Here is a 23,333-nt window from a genome sequence, read left to right as displayed (position 1 = left end):
GAAGTCAAGGATGATTTCAAGAAGTTTGGACTGGTTAATGAGGAGGATGGAGGTCAAGCAAGATGAAGACTGAGAATCTATTGGATTTGGCAACATGGAGGTCATTGATGACATTGATCAGAGCAACTTGGATAGAGAAGTAGGAATGGAAGCCTGATGTAAGGGGTTCAAGAGAAAATGGGGCAAGAGAAGTTTGATACAATAAATGTAGATAACTGTAGGAGTTTTACTATAAAGAGTAGCAAAGAAATAGAGTAGTAAGACTGAGGTAGAGAATTTGGCATAGGTCTGCAGTCGTTGGCTTTTTTTTTTAAGTTTATTCATTTATTTTGAGGGGGAGAGAGAGAGGTGCACACAAGTGGGGGTGGGGCAGAGAGAGGGAGAAAGAGAGAATCTCAAGCAGACTTTGCACTGTCAACATGGAGCCTGATGTGGAGCTCGAACTCACGAACTGTGATTATCATGAGCTGAAATCGGACGCTTAACTGACTGAGCCACTCAGGAGCCCCAAGTGTGCTTTTAAAAAAAAAAATTTTTTTTTAATGTTTATTTATTTTTGAGACAGAGAGAGAAGAGCATGAACAGGGGAGGGGCAGAGAGAGAGGGAGACACAGAATCTGAAACAGGCTCCAGGCTCTGAGCGGTCAGCACAGAGCCCAACGTGGGGCTCAAACTCACGGACCGTGAGATCATGACCTGAGCCGAAGTCGGACGCTTAACCGACCGAGCCACCCAGGCGCCCCCCAAGTGTCCTTTTTTATAGTGTGCCCCAGAATTAAATTTATTCATCCAATGACAGACAAAGCTGGAAATGACAGGCTTTCAACTTCTTATAGGCAGGTTGTCTCTTAGACTGAGGGGAAAGGAAGGGGCTAAATTAAACATGCTTAGCTTTTTTCTTTCTTTCTTTCTTTCTTTCTTTCTTTCTTTCTTTCTTTCTTTCTTTCTTTCTTTCTTTCTTTCTTTCTTTCTTTCTTTCTTTCCATTTATTTATTTAATTTTTTATTTTTAAAAATTTACATCCAAATTAGCATATAGTGCAACAATGATTTCAGGAGTAGATTCCTTAGTGCCCCTTACCCATTTAGCCCGCCCCCCCTCCCACAACCCCTCCAGTAACCCTCAGTTTGTTCTCCATATTTATGAGTCTCTTCTGTTTTGTCCCCCTCCCTGTTTTTATATTATTTTTGTTTCCCTTTCCTTATGTTCATGTTTTGTCCCTTAAAGTCCTCATATGACTGAAGTCATAGGATTTTTGTCTTTCTCTGACTAATTTCACTTAGCATAATACCCTCCAGTTCCATCCATGTAGTTGCAAATGGCAAGATTGCATTCTTTTTGATTGCCAAGTCGTACTCCATTGTATATATATTTACCACCTCTTCTTTATCCATTCATCCATCGATGGACATTTGGGCTCTTTCCATACTTTGGCTATTGTGGATAGTGCTGCTATAAACATGGGGGTGCATGTGTCCCTTCGAAACAGCACAACTGTGTCCCGTGGATAAATGCCTAGTAGTGCAATTGCTGAGTCGTAGGGTAGTTGTATTTTTAGTTTTTTGAGGAACCTCCATACTGTTTTCCAGAGTGGCTGCACCAGCTTACATTCCCACCAACAATGCAAAAGAGATCCTCTTTCTCCATATCCTCGCCAACATCTGTTGTTGCCCAAGTTGTTAATGTTAGCCATTCTGACAGGTGTAAGGTGGTATCTCCTTGTAGTTTTGATTTGTATATCCCTGATGGTGAGTAATGTTGAGCATTTTTTCATGTGTTGCTTGGCCATCTGGATGTCTTCTTTGGAGAAGTGTCTATTTGTGTCTTTTGCCCATTTCTTCACTGGATTATTTGTTTGTTGGGTGTTGAGTTTGATAAGTTCTTCATAGATTTTGGATACTAACCTTTATCTGATATGTCATTTGCAAATTTCTTCTCCCATTCGCTTGCCTTTTAGTTTTGCTGATTGTTTCCTTTGCTGTGCAGAAGCTTTTTTATTTTGATGAGGTCCCAGTAGTTCATTGTTCCTTTTGTTTCCCTTGCCTCCCGAGATGTGTTGGGTAAGAAGTTGCTGTGGCCAAGATCAAAGAGGTTTTTGCCTGCTTTCTCCTCAAGGATTTTGATGGCTTCCTGTCTTACGTTTAGGTCTTTCATCCACTTTGCGTTTATTTTTGTGTATGGGTAAGAAAGTGGTCCAGGTTCATTCTTCTGCAAAACATGCTTAGTTTCTTATTCCAGACTTTCAGTTGGTTAAATTGAATTCCCCATTCCCTGGGGAAGAAGAATAAGAAAAGGATGACAAAGAGACCAGGCAAAGTCTCTCATTATGGAAATTTCAGAAGTCCTAAAAACTAATTAAAGAGGTAGAATCAGTGTCGTTCTAGGTGTATATAATATGTGTATAAAATTATTATGGTAGCACAGAGGACAGTTCTCTAACTCAGTCTGGAAAAGAGCAGTCATTGGAAACTTCTTAAAAGTGACAATTTGAGTTGCAGAGCTTGTGCAGATGTTCCTGGGTTGTGAAGATGGTGATAGTAAAGATTATACTCCGAATCAAGGAGTTAAAAGGGCAAGGATAGTGAAGCTGATATGAACTAAACTGAGATTGGAGAAGAGACCAGAGCATTAGACATGGGTGAGTTCATTGAAGGTCTTGTGTGACATTTGTCCTTGAAGATAGAAAAGTATTGAACGTCATGAGAGAAGTGCCATAGCCAGATTTGATTATTGTTTTTTAAGTATTTAGAAAGAGAGACACAGTGTAGGGAAGGGGCAGAAAGAGAGGGAGAGAATCCCAAGCAGGCTCCGCACCATCAGCACTGAACCCTATGTGAGGATTGAACTTACAAATCGTGAGATCATGACCTGAGCCGAAAACAAGAGTCAGACACTTAACTGACTGAGCCACTCAGGCACCCCCCAGATTTGATTTTTAAATAAGTTATTCCTGTGGTTGTGTGAAAGGTGGATTTCAGAGTGAATATTCTGAAGCAGGAGATCAGTTAAAAGACTAATATATGCAGTAGTTTAGATGAAAAATAATAATGGCCTTAGTTCAAACAATTGTTAAAGATGTTATAGGGCAAATATGAATAATACCTGGGCAGTAAAAAAAAAAAAAGTAGGACTTAATAGTTGCAGGGAATGAGAAAGAAAGTAAATGACTTCCAGAGTGATAACACTGAGTACATGGTAAATGGAGGTGTCATCAACTTTGTTAGTGCATCTGAGACAAATGGCCATTTCATTGGGCAGTGTTGTGAGTTCAATATTGGATGTTGTTGAGGTACCTATAGTATATATTCATTTAAAGCTGTGAGAAACATCACAGTATATATGGGGTTAATGGAATTATTAGAATAGATGTGATCAGCCAGGGAGGGAGTGTAATGAGGAGAATAGACAACTGGTAACACAAGACTTCTGGGAAACATTAGCACCTAACAGGATGGAGGATTGGAGGAAGCGCACCCCAAAGGAAGAGCATGATCAGCGTAATTAAGGAGAACCTGTCAAGTGGAAGCCAAAGGAATGGGGAGAGTCAAAATTTCAGATTAATCAGCAACTTCAAATGTGCATGTGTAATAGGGATGCCAAGTATGATAAGTGAAAAATGTCCATGATATTAAGCTATAATTATTTATTATAAATGTATATTCTTATATACATGAAGGATTCTTATATAATATTCTTACATATTCTTGCTAAACATAATTGCAATAAAGTGATAGAGATGAAAGGCTGATTTTTGATGAGTAAATGAGAGATTTGCAAAAGTAAATTTGAATTCCTTTTGGAATTTAAATATGAATTGTATAAAGACTGCACAGTAGTGGGTGGGGCTTGGTCTGCGAAGTGTTTTGAAAACAAGAGATACCTGAGCATGTTTATAGTCTGGGACAGTCTGGGAGAGAAGGAGTCATTTGAGGATATTGAAGGAGAGGTGACTGAAGGAATAGGGTATTGATAAGCTGTGAGGTCATTGATACAGTGGGTGGTGGTAAATTTGAACTTATTCTCTGAAGGATATTCTTTGAAGCTTGAGGAAAGGAACTAAATATGGATTTATCTATCTGTTGTCTATCTTTATAGATAAGAGAGTGAAAAATCAAGGTGCATCATCCCTGAAGATACCCTCTCCCTCCCTTTTTTTTTAATGGATAAAGTTGGAGATAGTTGAATGGAAGGCAGGCAGAGATTTAAAAATCTAGAGAGAATATTGAAGATTTTATTTTTTTTTATTTTTTATTTTATTTATTTATTTTGAAAGGGAGAGTGAAAGTGGTGAAGGGGACGAGAGAGAAAGAGAGAGATAATCCCAAGCAGGCTCAACACCACCAGTGCAGAGTCTAGTGCAGGGCTCAAACTCACGATCTGCAAGATCATGACATGAGCTGAAGTCGAATGCTTAACTGACTGAGCCACCCAGGTGCCCCTTGAAGCTTTTAAATAGTTATTGAGGGGAATGTTTGGGGGTAAGAATCTTACTCAAGTGAAAGGATTGACAAGATGATTTTAAGTATATAATGGAGGTTGCGATCTAGAACTTTGTAGTGGCACCAATCTCTGAAGGTTTATGATTTTGCTCTAACAGTTCTTAGAAATGAAGTTGTGGGGTAAGAAGATTGCAACACTGATCTAGGATTGGGCTTTTTTAGGGTGGCTGTGTGGGGAATTTGTAGGTGAAAGGAAATGGAGAATGTTGAATAGTTGAGAGGATAGTGAAGTTAGTTCATATCCATGTATGAGGTTCAGGAAGAGAAATGAGGCATGTGCCAAATAAGTCAGAAGAAAATTGAGGTCAGTGTCTCTTTGGCATTGCATGAAGAACAGAAATGAGGTCATGAAATTGGAAGATGGTCAGGAAGTTGTGGTCACAGAGTAGGACAGTTGAAATTTTTCATCTGGAACAATTTCAAGTGATTACAAGATCGTACATGTGAGTGAGTGAATAGAATGAGGTCCAGGAATTAAGATGATATGACTGTTGAGGCTGTGCTCTTAATTCTTTGTGTATTTTGTATTTCCCAGGAAATTGGCAGAAATTGGGATTGAGAGAAAGACTAAATCAGGTCTCAAGTCTTCAGTGAATGAGGTAGGGATTTATAGATAATAGCAACACAGAATAGAAGCTAGAATAAATGAACGACATACTTCCCAAAGCAGCATGAAGCTTTTACATGAGGGGGCGAGTTATGGTGGTGAAAAACCAGGAAGAAGTCAACCTCCCCTGCTTGCCCAGCAGAATGGTCCTTACGTATCTGAGAGTGTTGAAGGGGAATCAGCATCTATAAAGGGTGAACTAAAAATTTCAGTTCTGACTGTTCTGGAAACAAAACTTAGGCCTGGAACTGTGGTTCCAGAAGATGAGTGGGATGTGGAGAAGAGGGTCATTAGTAGCAGGAGTAGAGAATGAGAGCAGAGAGGTAGGTTGCCTTTCATCATTTTGTGACTGAAACTTAGATGAGAAACATGTTTGAAAGTGATCTCAAATAGTGTAATATTGGTGCAAATTTTGGAGAGTACCAGTACCAGGTGGTTGCTGACTCTGTCCGAGCAAGGTGGTATGGGGTATAAGGTTTGTGGAAGGGCTTGTTAGGACCTGGTTCTGGGGAGAAGTGAGGCAGAGCCAAAGAATGTGGGTCGGATAGCTCCAGAATATTAATGGACATTGTTCTGGATGTGGGCTAATACACCGTGCTCTGTGTAACACTAAGACCCTCGGTAAAGTAAAAGAAGTAAAGACTAAGTAAACACTTAGTAAAAAGTAAACACTAAGACCCTCGGTAAAGTAAAAGAAGAGGGATCCCTTGATGTATCGATAGAAGATTCCTCTTGGGGTATTGAAGTGAGCCTTCATGAGTATGTGTGTGTTAGAGTGCAACCCTTTATTTTTCTGTTCATTCAACAAATATCGTAGAACATTTGTGTCTTGGATACATCAACGAATAAAACAGACAAAAATCCTAATCTTTGTGGAGCATATATTCTGGTGAGGTGGAGGGAAGCAGATAAACATGAAAAGTAAATAAATTATTTATTGTGTCAAAAGATAAGTGCAATGGAAAGAAATAAAATATTCAGGAGAAGGAATATTGGGAAAGGCTGCAATTTTAAATGTAGTGGTCAGGATAGGCCTGATTGAGTAGGTGACATTTGAACAAACATTTTTTTATTTGTAAGTTTATTTATTTATTTATTTTTTGATAGAGAATGTGCACTAGTCAGGGAGGGGCTGAGAGAGAGGGAGAGAGGATCCCAAGCAGGCTCTGCGCTGTCAATGGGACTTGATCCAACGGATCATGAGATCATGACCTGAGCCAAGATCAAGAACTGGATGCTTAACCAACTGAGCCACCCAGGCATCTCTTGAACAAACATTTGAAGGAGAGGGAATGAGCCATGTGACCTTGTGGGAGAGGTATTCTAGACAGAAGAAACAATGAGTTCAGAGGCCCTGAGGTGGGAGTGTTCCTGGTGTGATGAAGGAATAAGGAGAGTCCCATGTGTCTGAAATGGATTAAACAAGAGGGTACTGGGCAATGAGGTCAGAGTGTTAGAGTAAGAATGTGGTTAATTGAAGGTTTGGGGGGGTTAAATTCTAGTTTACTATTGATAATGTAGATTTATATTATTAAACACATAGTTCTAATTACTTAAGTTTGCTGTGTTAAAATGTAACGAGTAGAAAAAGACATAAGACTCAGAATTTGAGTTGTACAATGTATTATCAGTCATTTTCTGTTTGAGGAATAACTTTTTAAGTTCTCTATCGTTAAGGTAGTAGTTTTCACTTCTTTACAGAATGATTTAGAACAAGTACTACGTCAAATTGGCGATAAGGACCAGAAGATCCAGAACCTTGAAGCCTTATTACAGAAGAGTAAAGAAAATATTTCCTTACTAGAAAAAGAAAGAGAAGATCTTTATGCAAAAATTCAGGCTGGTGAAGGAGAGACTGCTGTTCTCAACCAGTTACAAGAAAAAAACCATACCTTACAGGAACAAGTAAGCCTGTCGAATGTGTTCTATTTCTATTTTTGTTTGTTTTTCTTTTTAAATTTATTTATTTTGAGAGAGAGAGTGTGCATGAGCACAGGAGGTGCAGAGAGAGAGGGAGAGAGAGAATCTCAAGCACGCTCTGCGCCATCAGCATAGAGTCTGATGTGGGGCTCAAACTCATGAACCAGGAAATCATGACCTGAGCTGAAATCAAGACTTGGACACTTAACCAACTGAGCCACCCAGGTGCCCCAAATGTGTTCTGTTTCTAAAACTCACTTTTATCTTTCTAAATATTGCTGAGTACTTTATTTAAATGCTTCTTCATTCTGGTTATTATTAGTACTTTTTAAATATTATGGTTTTTTTGACAAATACCATCCAATTTACCTTAGAGATGGGTTGCTATTGTAGTAAAAGTAAGTTAGCATGATTTGACAAAGACCTCAGTTCATGTCCCAGTATATAACCTACTACCTGTGTGACCACAAGCAAGTAATTTCATCTTGTTAGCTCATTAGAAAAATAGAGATGGTGTTAATAATACATACTTGCCTCATGGCATTTTGTGATGTTTTGAAAAGAAAAAGAATAATAAATTATATTTATAAACTAAAAGCACTAATCAACTGCTAGTTATTATTATGTATTGGTTAATATGCAGGCTTACTAGTTACTTATATTTTGGTAATTATGTCTTTGGAACACATAGCTAATAATAATTTTGATAAGTTGCTCATATGTAGTTTAAGAGAAACTTAACAAAATTTGGCTTAATCCATTTTCAAACTGAAAGAATTTATAGTTGCTTTTTTGGAAGAATTGCCCAGTAAGAGAGTTATAATTATCTAAATGAGAAAATAGTAAAACAAAATATCAGTAAGTAACAACCACTTTTTAAATTTTATTTATTTATTTATTTTATTTTTAAAGTTTATTTATTTTGAGAGAGAGCACAAGCTGGGGAGAGGCAGAGAGAGGGAGAGAATGAGAATCTCAAGCAGGCTCCACACTGTCAGTGCAGAGCCTCATGAGAGGCTTGAACCCAGAAACCATGAGATCATGACCTGAGTGAAACCAAGAGTTGGACACTTAACCAACTGAGCCACCCAGGCACTCCTCTAATTCTTTTTAAAATAATAAATAAAAATAAATCTATGTTATTTGTGCTTCTGGCCATGTTGAAGTAACTGACACCTATTTTGTCCTCTCACCATAAACAACTAGAAAAGAAAAAAAAAGTATCAAATCACTATTTTCAGATACTGTACAACAAGCAATGCAGGGGTTTGATTCCTGAGAGAAGAGAAGCAAGGGAAGTGAACCTTTTGACCATTCCAACTTCTGGTAACCCAGAGGCATTTTCCAGACTGGTGTGGGTTGGGGGAATCCAAGGAAAGCACAGTGGTCTCACTGAACAGAGTACTAAGAGATTAAAGTTTAGGAAGGTTGAGGAACCTCAAATTGTGGGGCAGAATATCAGAGAGGAGGGAACAGTGGAGAGAAGAAGCTCTAAAAATCTGCATTGGGATCAGCTTAAGCCTTCAGCTGACTGCTAAACTTTGCATTCTTATGTGGGATTTCATGTGGCCAGGTAATGAACAATTGTTAGGAGTTGCAAACTGAAAAATTATCAGAGCTTGGAGATGTTTATGCAAGAGCACAAAGACGTGATTGAGCACTTTGGGGCCATTTAGTAGAAACCCCGGAAATGTCACACCTTGGGATAAAGATAAACCAGCCCCTAGGGTAAAAGCTGGTGTACACCTGACTTAACAAAGCATGAAAACAAGCCTCAGAGGATCCAGCTGAGCCATATGTGGGTTAACTGCCTGCTGGGACAAAATTAAGCATTTTTGAAAGAAGGCAACAAAGTCAAGATTTGTTTCCATAAATATCAAAACTTTCTAGACATTCAAAGAAGAAAACATGTATGGGTCTTAAAATATGCTTATGGTTGTAAAGGAAAAACTATAATGGAAATAGAAGTGGGAATGATTAAAAAAAAAAGAACTTTTCTCTCTATATATGGAATTAAAATTTCATTGGATGTGCTTAATCAACCAAATAGAAAACAAAAGTGAACATTAAGACAAGGCAATTGAAACTGTCCAAAAGGAAGCACAGAGAGAAAAAAGACTGGGCTAAAAACAAAAAAAAAAAAAACCATGCTTTAGTGACCTGTGGGACAAGATCATGTAATCTAACATACATATAATTGGTGTGACAGAAAAGTGGGGAGGGGAAAAATATTGAAATAATGGCTGAAAAAAATTTAAATGTGATTAAAAATATGAACGCACAGATTCAAGAAACTCCTTGAATTCCAAGCAAGGTGCACCAAAGAGACATTAGATGAATTGGATTTCATCTAAATTAGAATTGTTTACCCTTCAAAAGATACTGTTACAAAAATAAAAGTCAAGACAGAGTGGGAGAAAATACTTGAAATACACATATCTGACAATTCAGAAATACTCAGAATATATAAGCAACTCTTATTAATTATATCCATGATTGTCTGGGGCTAGAGATGAGTGGAGAGTACTGACTGCAAAGGGGCATGAGTAAACCTTTTGGGGTAATCGAAATGTTCTCTATCTGATTGTGGCAATGGTTAAGTGAGTGTATATATTTGTCAAATCTCCTCAAGCTGTGCAATTAAACTAGGTGAATTTTATTTCATGTAAATTCTAGCTCAGTAGAGATGGTTTTAAAAATAATAGGAATCTCTGAATTGATGTTGTTTTCTTATGATTTTGAAAGATTATTTACTTATTTGTGGAAAGATGAATAAATTTTCTTAAAAATATGAGATAACTTATAGAGCACTTTAATACTCTCATGGTCCTTAAATTTGTTTTTTTTTTTTTTAATTCTTCTTATATCATTTGTGACCTTCATAATTAGTCTTCCTTGTACGATAGGTAACTCAACTAACAGAGAAGCTGAAGAATCAGTCAGAAAGCCATAAACAAGCCCAGGAGAATTTGCATGACCAAGTGCAAGAGCAGAAGGCACATCTTAGAGCTGCACAAGACCGTGTCCTTTCCTTAGAAACTAGTGTCAATGAATTAAATAGTCAATTAAATGAGAGCAAGGAGAAGGTCTCCCAGCTTGACATACAGGTAAGTTTGAATTATTCAATTTAATGTGAGTTTTTCTGAATAAAACACCAATTGTAGGCCATCAAAAATTTAAGACTGTAGATTTTTTTTTAATTCAAATCCAAGTTAGTTAACATATAGTGTAATAATGATTTCAGGAATAGAATTTAATGATTCATCACTTACATATAACACCCAGTGTTCATACCAATAAGTGCCCTCCTTAATGCCCATCACCCATTTAGCCCATCCCTCCACCCAACACCCCGTCATCAACCCTCAGTTCTCTGTATTTAAGAGTCTCTTATATAAGGTTTGTCTCTGTTTTTTTTATTTTTTTTATTTTTTTTAATTTTAATATTTATTTATTTTTGAGACAAAGAGAGCACGAGCAGGGGAGGAGCAGAGACAGAGAGGGAGACACAGAATCTGAAACAGGCTCCAGGCTCTGAGCTGTCAGCACAGAGCCTGATGTGGGACTCAAACTCCGGAATGTTGAGTTGAGATCATGACCTGAGCCAAAGTTGGATGCTCAACCGACTGAGCCACCCAGGCGCCCCTATCTCCCTCTGTTTTTATCTTATATTTCCTTCCCTTCTCCTGTGTTCCTGTTTTGTTTCTTAAATTCCACATATAAGTGAAATCATATATTTGTCTTTCTCGGACTTAATTTCGCTTAACATAGTATACTCTAGTTCCATCCACATTGTTGCAAATGGCAAGATTTCATTCTGTTAGATTGCCGAGTAATATTCCATTATAGATATCTACATACATATAGATAGATATCTATATATATATCCCACATCTTCTTTATCCATTCATCCATCGATGGACATTTGGGCTCTTTCCATACTTTGGCTCTTGTCGATAGTGCTACTGTAAGCATTGGGGTGCATTTGCCTCTTTGAATCAGCACTCCTATATCCTTTGTATAAGTACCTAGTAGTGTAATTGCTGGCTCATTGGATAGTTCTGTTTTTCATTTTTTGAGGGACTTCCATATTGTTTTCCAGAGTGGCTGCACCAGTTTGCATTCCCGCCAGGAGTGCAAAAGGGTTCCTCTTTCTCCGCATCCTCACCAACATCTGTTGTTGCCTGAGTTGTTAGTGTTAGGCATTCTGACAGGTGTGAGGTGGTATCTCATTGTGGTTTTGATTCGTATTTCCCTGAGGCCATCAAATGTTTTAAATTCTGTTTCTCCCTGTGTCTCTGTCTTTCCATCTCTCTTTCTGTCTCCCTGTCTCTTTGTCTCTCTCCCCCTAATCTCCGACCTCTCTCTCTCCCTCTCTGCTTTACTTAGTAGTGGAAAAACCTTGGGAACAAGAATTAAATAAAGGTGCTATCTAGACAGTTTGTTTAGCTTTCCTGTTTGCCTTTTTCCCTCTTTATCTCTTCTGGCAAACTACACCTTCTGAAACCACCAGAGCCTTTTGCTTTTCTTTTTTTTTCCATGAAGTCCTTATTATTTTTGAAATTCAGTCATTTGATATTACACCATTAGATTTCTATGTTAAATACTTTTTGACTTTGATTTTTAAATTTTACTTTAAAGGTTAGATTAAAAAAATACTTTTATATGCTACCATTATATATTTTTAATAACCTTCTTTCAGAGGCCAGTACAGAATTCACGTTCAATGCATCAGTGACGGGGTGGGAATTAAAATGTGTTTCTTTTTCCATTGTCATCATTGATTTCCTATTCTATACTATAGTAGAGAAAGTTATAGAAACATATCTAAGCCTTGATTTTCTTTATTTTAGGAAAACAATTCTATTGCAAGTAAGAAATATAAAATAACAGGCATGCATATTAACTTGGAGGAAGAGGATACACATTTCTTTCTAATTAAAATATAAATATTTGTTAGGTGGGTTACATGATAACCCAATATTTGGAAGTCCAGTTTGAAAGAGGGAGAAGTGTTTTGGTGTCATATAGGGACATATATATATATCATAATAAATCTCATCATTTGTCCAAAAATTGTTAGGAGTCTTTTCTCCCATATTCATTCCTGTTTTGGGATTATTACATACTTATTTTTCAGTGTCTAAATCCTTATTTTTTTTTTTTTTTGCCAAAGGGCTTAATTTTTAAAATAATTTGACAAAAGCAATGCATGTTGAAGCAAGAGAAAATCAAGAAATAAATACACATTAACTGACTGGCAAATTTTGTTACAGATTAAAGCCAAAACTGAATTATTGCTATCAGCAGAAGCAGCAAAAACTGCTCAAAGAGCAGATCTTCAGAATCATTTGGACACAGCCCAAAATGCATTACAAGATAAACAGCAGGTAGGTGAACGTGATACAGTCTCATCCCATAACCTAATGTTTTGGTAGATAAATTAATTGCAAACATGTATGAAAGCGATACTCAATTTTATTAATATTGTGATCTACTTGTTTATTCCCCTTAATTTCTGCCTGAGTTCAGAACCAGTTCTAGATGCAGGAGTCAGACAGATGAAGATAAAAATATCATTTTTGTTTTTGATAAAGCGCAACTGGTGTGTAAGCATGGTTGGGCTTCTTAATTTTGTATTAGTCCTTAGTGTTGACTGAGGTGTGCAGCTGAAATATCTGTTCCTAATTGTTGAATTGTTGCTTCATTGCATCAAGTGCTAATGATTGGTAAAGGGAGACAGACTCTCACACCTGTTCTTAGTAGGTAATCTGGGCCATGACCTAGATTTACTTACCTCTTGGAAGCAGGAAAAGAGCACCATGTATTCCAATGCAGTAAGAGTTCCTCTTTTATTTTGGGGATAAGAATAAGTAGGGCTGCAGGGAATACATAAGTTACTTTTCTCAATACTTCTAATAGAATAAAGGCTTCCTACTTAAGGGCCAAGGTCAAAATGCTGATAGATTTTTCTTCCCTTTTAGCAAATGACATTTTTTAAATTTACTTTTTATCTGAGTGGTAACACTGGTTGTTGGCCTATTTTTTTTTTAATCAATCTAGTAATATATCAAGTTAACAAAATAAAAGCTTTGTTTTCTATATTTACCCTAAACTTCAGTCCTATTTTCCTTCTTAGAGGGAATGTTTGCTCTTAAATTTGGTATGTACCTGTCCAGAGTTCTATAAGCATTGGGCAAATATGTGTGTGTGTGTTCATATATAACACACACACACTAATATTTTCTTTTATGCATGTAGAATTACTGTGTATGCATGCTTTGCAACTTTTTACTCATTGCTACATACATCTGGAAAATATGATCTAATCACAAGATCAGTGCTAGAAACTGTAGTGAAAAGATTATTGATAAGAATGATCACATAAAAGTTTAAAAATTTTTTGCCAAAAATATTACTAACAAAATTAGAAAGCACATAGCAAAAGAATAATACACTTTCTGAAATATGTCCGATGAAGGATTAATATCTTCGATATTTAAAACAGATAGGAATTGCATGAAGCTACAGAAGAGTAAATGATCAAAAATATATTAGTGAATGTTCAGATTAAGAATCAATTGTAAATTAAGGCAATCAATTGTAAATTAAGACAGTATGCCCTTGTTGAGGTGAAATGTGTTTGTTTAATACTGGAAGGATTGGAGATGGTGTAGAAGAGGAAGAGTAAGTCACTTTCATACGTTGCTGGTGGTAGGTAAGTTCAACCTTTTAATGGTGATAGGGAGAGCTGTTTGCCAATATATTTCAAGAACTTTAGGGTTTTTCATATTCCTTAGCTCACTTTTAGTTGTTTATGCTAAGGGAATAATCATAGCTTTTAGGATGCTATTTACATTTCTGTTAATGAAATATGGAAAGTTTAGTAGCAATCTAAGAATCTAAAATAGGACATTTGGCTAATAAAAGGTCTGAATCAATAAAATGGGAATTTATGCAGTCAAATACAATATTTTAGAAAATAATGACACAATTTCATGATGCATTGTTATGTAAAAACAAAGGTTATAATAAAACCTTTGTATGGCTTACAAACCTGTAGTATGTAAAGTGAGGTTCTACTTCTATTTTAAAAGTGTAAATATAAACCACAACTTCTTTATCCATTTGTCAGTTGATGGGCATGTAGGGTCTTTCCATAGTTTGGCTATTGTTGAAAGTGCTGCTATAAACATTGGGATACAAGTGCCCCTATGCATCAGCACTCCTGTATCCCTTGGGTAAATTCCTAGCAGCTTGGCAATGAGAATGAATGAAATCTGGTCTTTTGTAGCAACGTAGATGGAACTGGAGAGTTTATGCTAAGTGAAATAAGGCAGAGAAAGACACATACCATATGTTTTCACTCATATGTGGATCCTGAGAAACTCAATAGAAGACCGGGGCGCGTGGGGGTGGGGGGAGGAGAAGGGGTGGGGAAAGTTACAGAGAAGGAAGGAGTCGAACCATAAGAGACTCTTAAATACTGAGAATAAACTGAGGGTTGATGGGGGGAGGGAGGGGAAAGGGGTGATGGGCATTGAGGAGGGCACCTGTTGGGATGAGCACTCGGTGTATGGAAACCAATTTGGCAATAAAGTTCATATTAAAAAAAAAAGAAATAATACCAATAGTAAATCAAGTAAAAACAAAAGTGTAAATTAAAAAATGGAAACATACAGAAAAGACTGAAAGGAAAGTTATCAAAACATTAATAGTGATTATCTGTGGGTGGTGGGTTTACTAGTGATTTTAATTCTTTCAGTGCCTCTAGATACAAATGAACAAGTTTCATAGATGTAGTCACTGTAATAGTTTTTAAATGTTATTTTTAAAAATTGCATCTTTTTTTAAATATGAAATTTATTGTCAAATTGATTTCCATACAACACCCAGTGCTCATCCCAACATAAAAATAGCATCTTGAACATTGAAAACATTTAATTATAATATAAAAGTGTTATTTTATTATTAGTATATTTAAGGTTCTATTGTATCTTTTGAGTCCTAAAATAACTCTTCCTAGAAAAAGTTAAGTGGTGATGCATATAAACTTAATATCTCATGCTATGTACAATTTCAGTTCAGGTCCTTTGTACTAGTAAAATAACCTCTGATAGTTCAAATAGTTTCTTAACCTTCAAATAGTTTCTTAAATAGAATTAGAGTTTTCAGTAGTACTTTGATCAAACATTTGGGAATACAAGAAAGAAAACCTTACCAAAGTTTTCAATTGTACTTTTCTATAGGAGTTAAATAAGATCACTACTCAGTTGGATCAAGTCACTGCAAAGTTACAGGATAAGCAAGAACATTGCAGTCAGTTGGAAAGTCATCTTAAAGAATATAAAGAGAAACACCTTTCTTTAGAACAAAAAACTGAAGAATTAGAAGGTCAAATTAAGGTTTGTATAAAAGATATTGAGTGTATTACTTATATTTTCTGCTACTGTAGTAATGGAAACTGATGACCTAGAAGGAATCAAAGGTTTTAAATTTGCAAACAAAGGTGAAGTTGTTTTATAGAATTTTAAATTACCTGGAATTTTTCTGGTCTTAATTTTGAATTCCATTCTTAATTTTAATTTCTTTATTAATGAGTGGCTTTTACAAATGACAGTTATACTGGTTCCTTTGTAATGTTTCAAAAAAAACAACCAACCAGGGATTTACTCTGTAATTACAAGGAACTTACCATTTTGTTGTCGTTGTTGTTGTTGTTATGAAGCCTCTTCTGTTCCATCATTCCTATCTCCTTCCCTCCTTATTTCAGAATATATTTCACATATGACAGACCTCTTCACTTTTTAAATTTTACATTTATATCTTTTGGATTTTGTCTTTAGTTTAATAATAAGTTTATGCTGTGGTAAACTGCTTCTTAACTTCAATTCCAAGTGAAATTGTTGATGTACTAAAGAGATTAAATGACCTATCAGACAAGGGTTTGACCTGAGTCCTTTGTCCTTGAAATGGGATCTACTATTGATTAAACAAAGATTTCTCAAATTACTATATATATGTAAATTATACCTTCACAAACAGAACACTTCTGTAGAACTATTGGATGTGTACATGTATATGTGTATATCCACACCAATATAACATGGAAGAAGAATTACATTTTTAATTCTATGTATGAGTTTCTTTTTCTTTATGGTCGATGATGATAGTAATGACACATTACTTTTTGTAATAATTTGAAAAGAACAGAAAAACGATTTTACTGAAAAGTATCCAATGAGAATTCTTTTTGGGTATCTTTTACAAATAATTGTTTAGAACCGAGAGTGTCTCTTGTGATAATCAGATCTTTAACATTTGCTAATTATTTTAGGGAGTATTCCATATGTTTTTTGTAATTATTTGTTACAAAATTTTACAGTTGCATCAAAATCTATTGTAAGAGTTGCATAAGAGCTATAGATACCTAGGTTGGTTTATAAAATATTTAGGGTGCAAAATTATTACAACTATGCAAGAAAATGCATTACTCCTATATATTCAAACTTTATATTTAACAGTTTGATTTTGCAAATTTGCAAAAATGCACACAGTTATATGTATATGTATGAGACAGAAACTGCACTGTGAGGAACAACAGTCTCTAAACCGAGAATTTAAAGGTGCAATATCAGGAATTCAGCTGTCTTTATATTTAGCGTCAATAGGTACTAAGGAGAAGGATGATATGACAACTCCATTTTAGTTTTGAATATTTACAATTACATCTGTGTCGTTTACTGGATATAAAGGATAATATATGTTAATGAGCCTATGTATGAACCTGTTACCTAGTTTTTTCGTACTTGACTTAATAGCTTTTACCCTAGCAATAGACACAATTATTTTAAGTTTATTCTGTTATTTAGAGTTAATTTTAAAAAACAGAAACTTGGGGCGCCTGGGTGGCGCAGTCGGTTAAGCGTCCGACTTCAGCCAGGTCACGATCTCGCGGTCCGTGAGTTCGAGCCCCGCGTCGGGCTCTGGGCTGATGGCTCAGAGCCTGGAGCCTGTTTCCGATTCTGTGTCTCCCTCTCTCTCTGCCCCTCCCCCGTTCATGCTCTCTCTCTCTCTGTTCCAAAAATAAATAAACGTTGAAAAAAAAAATTAAAAAAAAAACAAAACAGAAACTTGGTGACTGCCTGTCATGTACAAAGCCTGCTGGTAGGTCCTCTGAAAGATTCCAAAATAAATAGTTCCTTTACTCAGTAGTGGCTTCAGAATGGAAAATGTGTTTTTTGTTATAACATAAACATTTTATGGTTATTACTCTGTGTTATGTCAACACCAATTTGAGTATAAACAAAAATGTTATATTTAATAATAAATGGATAATTATTGACATTAAAATGGTTACTGTATTCTGTTTCTTTCATAGAAACTAGAAGCTGATACTCTTGAAGTTAAAGGAAACAAGGAGCAAGCTTTGCAGGATCTACAACTGCAAAGACAGCTGAATACAGATTTAGAGCTTAGAGCCACAGAATTGAGTAAACAACTTGAAATGGAGAAAGAAATGTAAGCTAAACTACTTAAGGGAGAGGATTATAAACTAAGTGTTAAAATCTTCTGATTTCAGGTGTGTCTGGGAGGCTCAGTCAGTTAAGCCACTCTTGATTTCAGCTCAGGTCATGATGTCATGGTTTGTGGGATCAAGCCCTTGTGTGAGGCTCTGCGTTGACAGAACCTGCTTGGGATTCTCTCTCTCTGCCCACCACCCCCATGTTGTGTGTGTGTGTGTGTGTGTGTGTGTGTGTGTGGGTGTGTGGGTGTGTGTGGGTGTGTGTGGGTGTGTGCGCGCGCGCGTGCACGCGCTTGTGTGCGTGCGTTCCCATTTTCTCTTTCCCTCTCAATCATTTTAAAAAACTCTTGGGATTTCAGTTTTGCTGTCACAGTGCTTAAAGATTTATTAAATGTTTTTTTCCTATTGGTTCTATAATCTGATGTTAATATTGAATGAAAAATAAAACCATCATAGTATAGTTAAATTTACCTTCACTAGAAAGGACTGAAAATTTGGGTCATCTAGTCTCTTTTCAACAGTAATATGGTATTCATTTATCTGGGTTAAAGCAATTGTTTTGAGTTGTTCACTGATTTGAATAAATTACTCTGAAATTAACAAATAGAGGAGTATTTATATATATCACCCAAGAGCAATCAGGCTTCTGCGTTGAGGGACTATACCAAGTAGGGAATGTATACTTTCTTACAAGAAATGACTTATTTTAGCTTTGTGGTACATCTTGACAGATAGTATTTATGAACACAAGGGAAACACCAGAGTCAGTGTACCTTTTAACAATTATTGAAGGAAAATTTACATACTGTTAAATGCACAGATCTTACATATAAAATTTTGAGTTTTAGTAAGTGTATACTCTGTGTAATAATACGCCCTCCCACCCACAACATTTTCATACCCATGGAGTTTCCATGGTAATTTCCTTCTAGTCAATACCTTGTAGAAAACCACAGTTCTGTTTTCAACCTTCATAGATTAATGTTGTGTGTTTTTGAAATGAAATCATACAAGTATGTTCTTTTTTTTATGACTGGCTTTTTTTTTTCTCAATGCACTATTTTTAGTTTTGTCTGTATAGTTGAATATTATTCCACTGAATGCATTACAGTTTATCTGTTTTCTGTTGGTGAGTATTTTTAGGTTGTTTGCAGTTTTTAGGTGTTATGAATAAAGATGCTATCCGTTCTTATACAAGTATTTTTGTGAAAGTACAGGGCTGTGGTGGAGTAGATGTATGTTTAACTCTATGAGAAATTACGAAACCTTTTCCCAAAATGGCTGTACCATTTTATACTTCTACTGGGAATGTTTCATTGCTTCATATCCTTGCTAGTATTTGGTGTTGTTGGTCCTTTAATTTTAGCTATTTATTGAATATGAAATGGGGTCTTATTGTGGGTTTAGTTTGCATTTCTTCACTGTGGAGTGTCTGTTAAATTATTTCACCTATTACAAAGTTTTTCCTCATTGGGTCTTTTTATTACTGATTTGTAGGAGTTCTTTATATATGCAAAGTTCTGATTCTTTGCCAGATAGCCAGTGAGTTAACCAAATAGATTATCAAGACTTTTCCTAACAGCTTTTTGTTTTGTTTTGTTTTGTTTTTTGTTTTTTGCTGATGTCTTTCAGTGAAAAGTTTTAAATTTTGCTTGAATTCAATTTGCCATTTATTTTTATTTTATGTTTAATGTTTTGTGTCATTTCGAAAAAACCTCTGCCTATCCCCAGGGTTTATGAAGAATTCTCTTATGTTTTCTTCTGGAAGTTTTAGGTTCCAGATCTTTTTAGGTCTAGGATCTATGTTGAACTTATTTTTGTGAGAGGTCTGAGATGGAGTCCGGGATCACCTTTTTTCCTGTACATCATTAAGTTGTTCTGGTACCATTTGTGGATAAAACTTTTTTCTTCCAGTGAGTGGCCTTTGGTGCCTTTGTCAAAAGCAGTTTACCTAATATATGTGAGTTTATTTGTGGGCTTTATTCTGTTTTATTGGTCTATGTGTCTATATGATATCCTGACATCAATACCGTCCTATTTTGATTTTTGTATCTTCTTGGTATAGGTATTGATATCAGGCTGTATCAGCCCTCCAACTTAATTCTTTTTCAAGGTTGTCTTGGTTAAGTTCATTGCTTTTTACATATAAATTTTAGTATTAACTTGTCCATTTCTACAAATAAAATTATTGGGTTTTGATTGGAATTTCAGTGAATCTCTAGTTCACTTTGGGAGAGAATTAATGTTTTAACAATACTGAGTCTTCTAATCTGTGAACATAGTATATTTCTAATAATTATGTCTTCTTTAATATCTCTGGTCAACATTTTGTTGTTTTTAAAATAGGGATCTTGAATATCTGTTGCTAAATTTAATCCTAGAAACTTTGTTTTTCAATTTTATTGCAAGTGGAATTGTTTTTTAAATATAAATTTGTGATCACTTGTGGCTAGCATAAACATACAATTGAGTCTTATCTATTGACTAGCCTTGTTAAGTTTGCATTTTTGTTTTCTAGAGTTTTTAGAATTTTCCACGTGGACAGTCTTGATATATGTGAATTAGCAACAGTTATCCTTTTTTTTTTTTTCTTCAGTATGTAGGTCTCTGATGTTTTTTCTTTTTTCTTGACTTACTGCTAGCCAACACCTCCAGTGAACATTTGAATGTAAAAAGATAGTAGATATCCTTGAGAGGAAAGTAGATTCCTTTCCAGCCTTGAGCAGGAAACATGAAATACTTCATTGTTAATTTTGAAATTAGCTGTAGGTTTTTTGTGGATTCCTTTATCAGATTGAGCACATTTCTGTATATGCTAGTTTTCTTAAATATTTTTATTAACTTTTTTCTGCATCTATTGTCATGATCATATGTTTTTTCTCCTGTATTCTGTTAATATGGTGAATTTTATTGATTGCTTTTTAAATATTAAATAACTTTGCTTTCCTGGGATAAATCCCACTTGATCATCCTGTATTATTCTTTTTATATATTACTCTATTTGACTTGATAATACTTTAAAATTTTCTTTTCATTCATGAGGACTACTGGTTTGCAGTGTTCTTTGGAATCATGGTTATGTTGGTCTTAAAAATAAATTGATAGTATTCCCTCTTCCCCTCCTTTCTTAAAGAGTTTGTATGTGACGAGTATTATTTATTTGTTAAATGTTTTATTGAATTCACCAATGAACCAACTGGCCTGAAGTTCTCTCTGGGTTGCTTCTTAATTTGGAGTTCAATTTATTTAATAGATACAGGGCTATTATTGTTTTCTAACATTTTAGTTGAGTCAGTTTTGGTAATTTGTGTTTTTGAAGGAATACATCCATTTCATCTAAACTTCAAATTTATTGGTATAATGTTCATAGTATCATTATACTTTTTAAGGTCTGTAGGGTCTATAGTGATGTCTTATTCTTAATAGCAGTAATCGGTGTTCTCTTTTTCTTGATCAGTCTAATTTGGGGTTTGTCAATTTTCTAAAAGAATCTTACAATTTGATTTTGTCACTTTTGTGTTTAATTTATACCTCATCTTCTCTTTAGTAGTTTCTTCCTTAGGTTTTGGGTTTAGTTTGCTCTTCTCTTTATAGTTTTTTAATGTGAAACCTTCCCTGTGAATGTTTACCTTTTGTAGTATCTGTTTCATTTTCTCAGTTCCTCACCCTCTTTGTATTTTGTCAATGCCAGATGTCAGGCTTCTGCAGATGGTAGTTACATGTCTTAGTCTAGTGAAATCAGTATAGTAGACAGTTTTTTAACAGATGGAGTAAATTACCTTGAGGAAGAATGTCTTTTTTCTATTTTGCACTAAGTGCTTAATGGGCTTATGAAAGCTCTGAGTATAAGGATGAATTAGTTTAGAAGATATTAGAATCTAAAATATTAATTTATGCATGAAATTTCAGATGTCCTTGGTGGCCGAGAGGGTATGTGCTTCCAGACATAACCTAAATAGTGATTAAAGCTGCAAAGATGAGCTATCTTTTGTTCACTACGAAGATAGAATTAATCTCTTAGCTTGTTCTTGATGTTGATGCTTGGATTGGGTCTTGCTACAAGATCTACAATGGACACAAAACTCACTAGAATTATGATGAGTAAAAACCAGTTCCACCCCATTCATCTGGATGTCTTATGGGAGGGCTTGTGACCAGTCACATTACAGTAGACTTTGCCTTTAAATATTAAGTAGGCCACTGTGAGTTGACAGACTTGATCTGTAACAAGGGTATGAAGAGTTTGACTCTCAGTCCTACAGATGGAACCTGAGAGCCTGGGAAAGGTACCCTTCAGGAAAATGAAATAAAACCCATCAGACTGATGATAATTAAGTTGTTTGACACCTTCATGGTTTTGTCTTTGGAAGTGATGATGAAAGATTTCTTGTTTTCACATCTAGTAGAGTGGATCCTGATGCTTTGAATTTGAGGATGTAGAGGTACATTAGATACCTTAAATGGCATTCCTTCTCACACCAGTGCACAGGTATTTGGGGAGCACATCTGATCCTTCATATCACCCATTGAGTAGTTTGTCTTCTCTGGAACCCAGTCATCAGTCCATGAAGATCACCTCTGAGTTAGTTCTTATTCTCCTTCCTGAGGTCCCTATGGGCCCAGTGTTTCTTTCTATTTCTAATGGGTTCAGTGTAAATGTGCCCATTTCTAGTCTATGTTCTAATAATGTATGGTTCAGAACTCACTCAGAGACTTCTATATCATTTTGAGGTAGGGAAACCTTTTAATATTAAAGGGTTTTTTTTTTTGCCTATATACTTTATGGAAATGTTTTTTATGTGGAGTTTTGCATTTCTACTGTACTACATAGGAAAAAAAGGGCCAAGGAAACACATCTGGGATTTGACTGAACCTTATCTCTGATCCCAGGGCTCAACCCAAAGAACAGGGTAAAGTTTTCCCTTTCCCAAGGCCCACCTACACCTATGTATGTAATTCTCTTTCCAGCTCTCATCTTATGATGTATTTTCATTACTGTACAGTTAATATTTTTTCTAATCTCCTTTGAGATTTTTTTTTTTTTGATGCATGGGGTTATTTAGAAGTATATTGGGTTAGTTAAAAGTATATTGCTTACTTTCCAAATATTTGGAGATTTTCTAGATAGCTTACACTTATTGACTTCTAATTTAATTCCATTGCGAACAGAGAACATACTCTATAAAATTCAGCTTTTCAAACTATCTTATTTATGACCCAGTGTATGGCTTATCTTGGTTAATTTTCCATGTGCACATATGTGTATTCTGTGTTAGATAAAGTGTTTTATAACTATCAATTAAATCAAGGTGGTTGATAATGTTTAAAAAAATTCTTTTTGTTTGAGTATAGTTGACAGACAATGTTACATTAGTTTAGGGTGCACAGCGTAGTGATTTAACATCTCTGTATGTTATGCTGTGTTCACCAAAATGGTAGCTACCATCTGTCACCAGACAACATTATTATAGTACCATTGGCTGTGTTCCCTATACTGTACTTTTTGTTCCCTTGACTTATTCATTCCAAGTAAAGTTGTTTAACCTTCTGTATCTTTGCCATTTTTTTCCCTCTGGTTGTTCTGTCAGTTTCTGAGAAGGGCTGTTAAAGTTTCCAACTGTGATTGTGGGTTTATTACTTTAGTACCCTTTTTAAAAATAAAGTTTTATAGTGACCATGAAAGCCTTTATTTCTGTTTTGCCTTCTTTGGTTTACATAATCTTATGATTTTATAATAATTATTTATGGGGAAGTTAAGTAGCATAGTAATATATATCAAGTC

General features: G+C 35.4%; 1 protein-coding gene across 5 annotated transcripts in view; it reads left to right on the top strand.

The window, feature by feature from the left end:
• EEA1 (early endosome antigen 1) overlaps nucleotides 1–23,333 on the top strand; it is a 115,517-nt gene that overhangs the window by 66,161 nt on the left and 26,023 nt on the right. For all 5 annotated transcript variants that reach the window (XM_023257297.2, XM_023257295.2, XM_023257298.2 and 2 more), the window contains 5 exons: nucleotides 6,808–7,011; nucleotides 9,933–10,133; nucleotides 12,303–12,416; nucleotides 15,276–15,431; nucleotides 17,408–17,547. In XM_023257297.2, coding sequence (XP_023113065.1) covers nucleotides 6,808–7,011; nucleotides 9,933–10,133; nucleotides 12,303–12,416; nucleotides 15,276–15,431; nucleotides 17,408–17,547 — 815 coding nt within the window. The remainder of the gene's footprint in view (nucleotides 1–6,807; nucleotides 7,012–9,932; nucleotides 10,134–12,302; nucleotides 12,417–15,275; nucleotides 15,432–17,407; nucleotides 17,548–23,333) is intronic.

Source organism: Felis catus, chromosome B4 (assembly GCF_018350175.1).
Source record: "Felis catus isolate Fca126 chromosome B4, F.catus_Fca126_mat1.0, whole genome shotgun sequence".
Lineage (NCBI taxonomy): Eukaryota > Metazoa > Chordata > Mammalia > Carnivora > Felidae > Felis > Felis catus.
The sequence above is the reverse complement of the archived record's forward strand: the minus strand, read 5'-3'. Positions and strand labels throughout refer to the sequence as shown.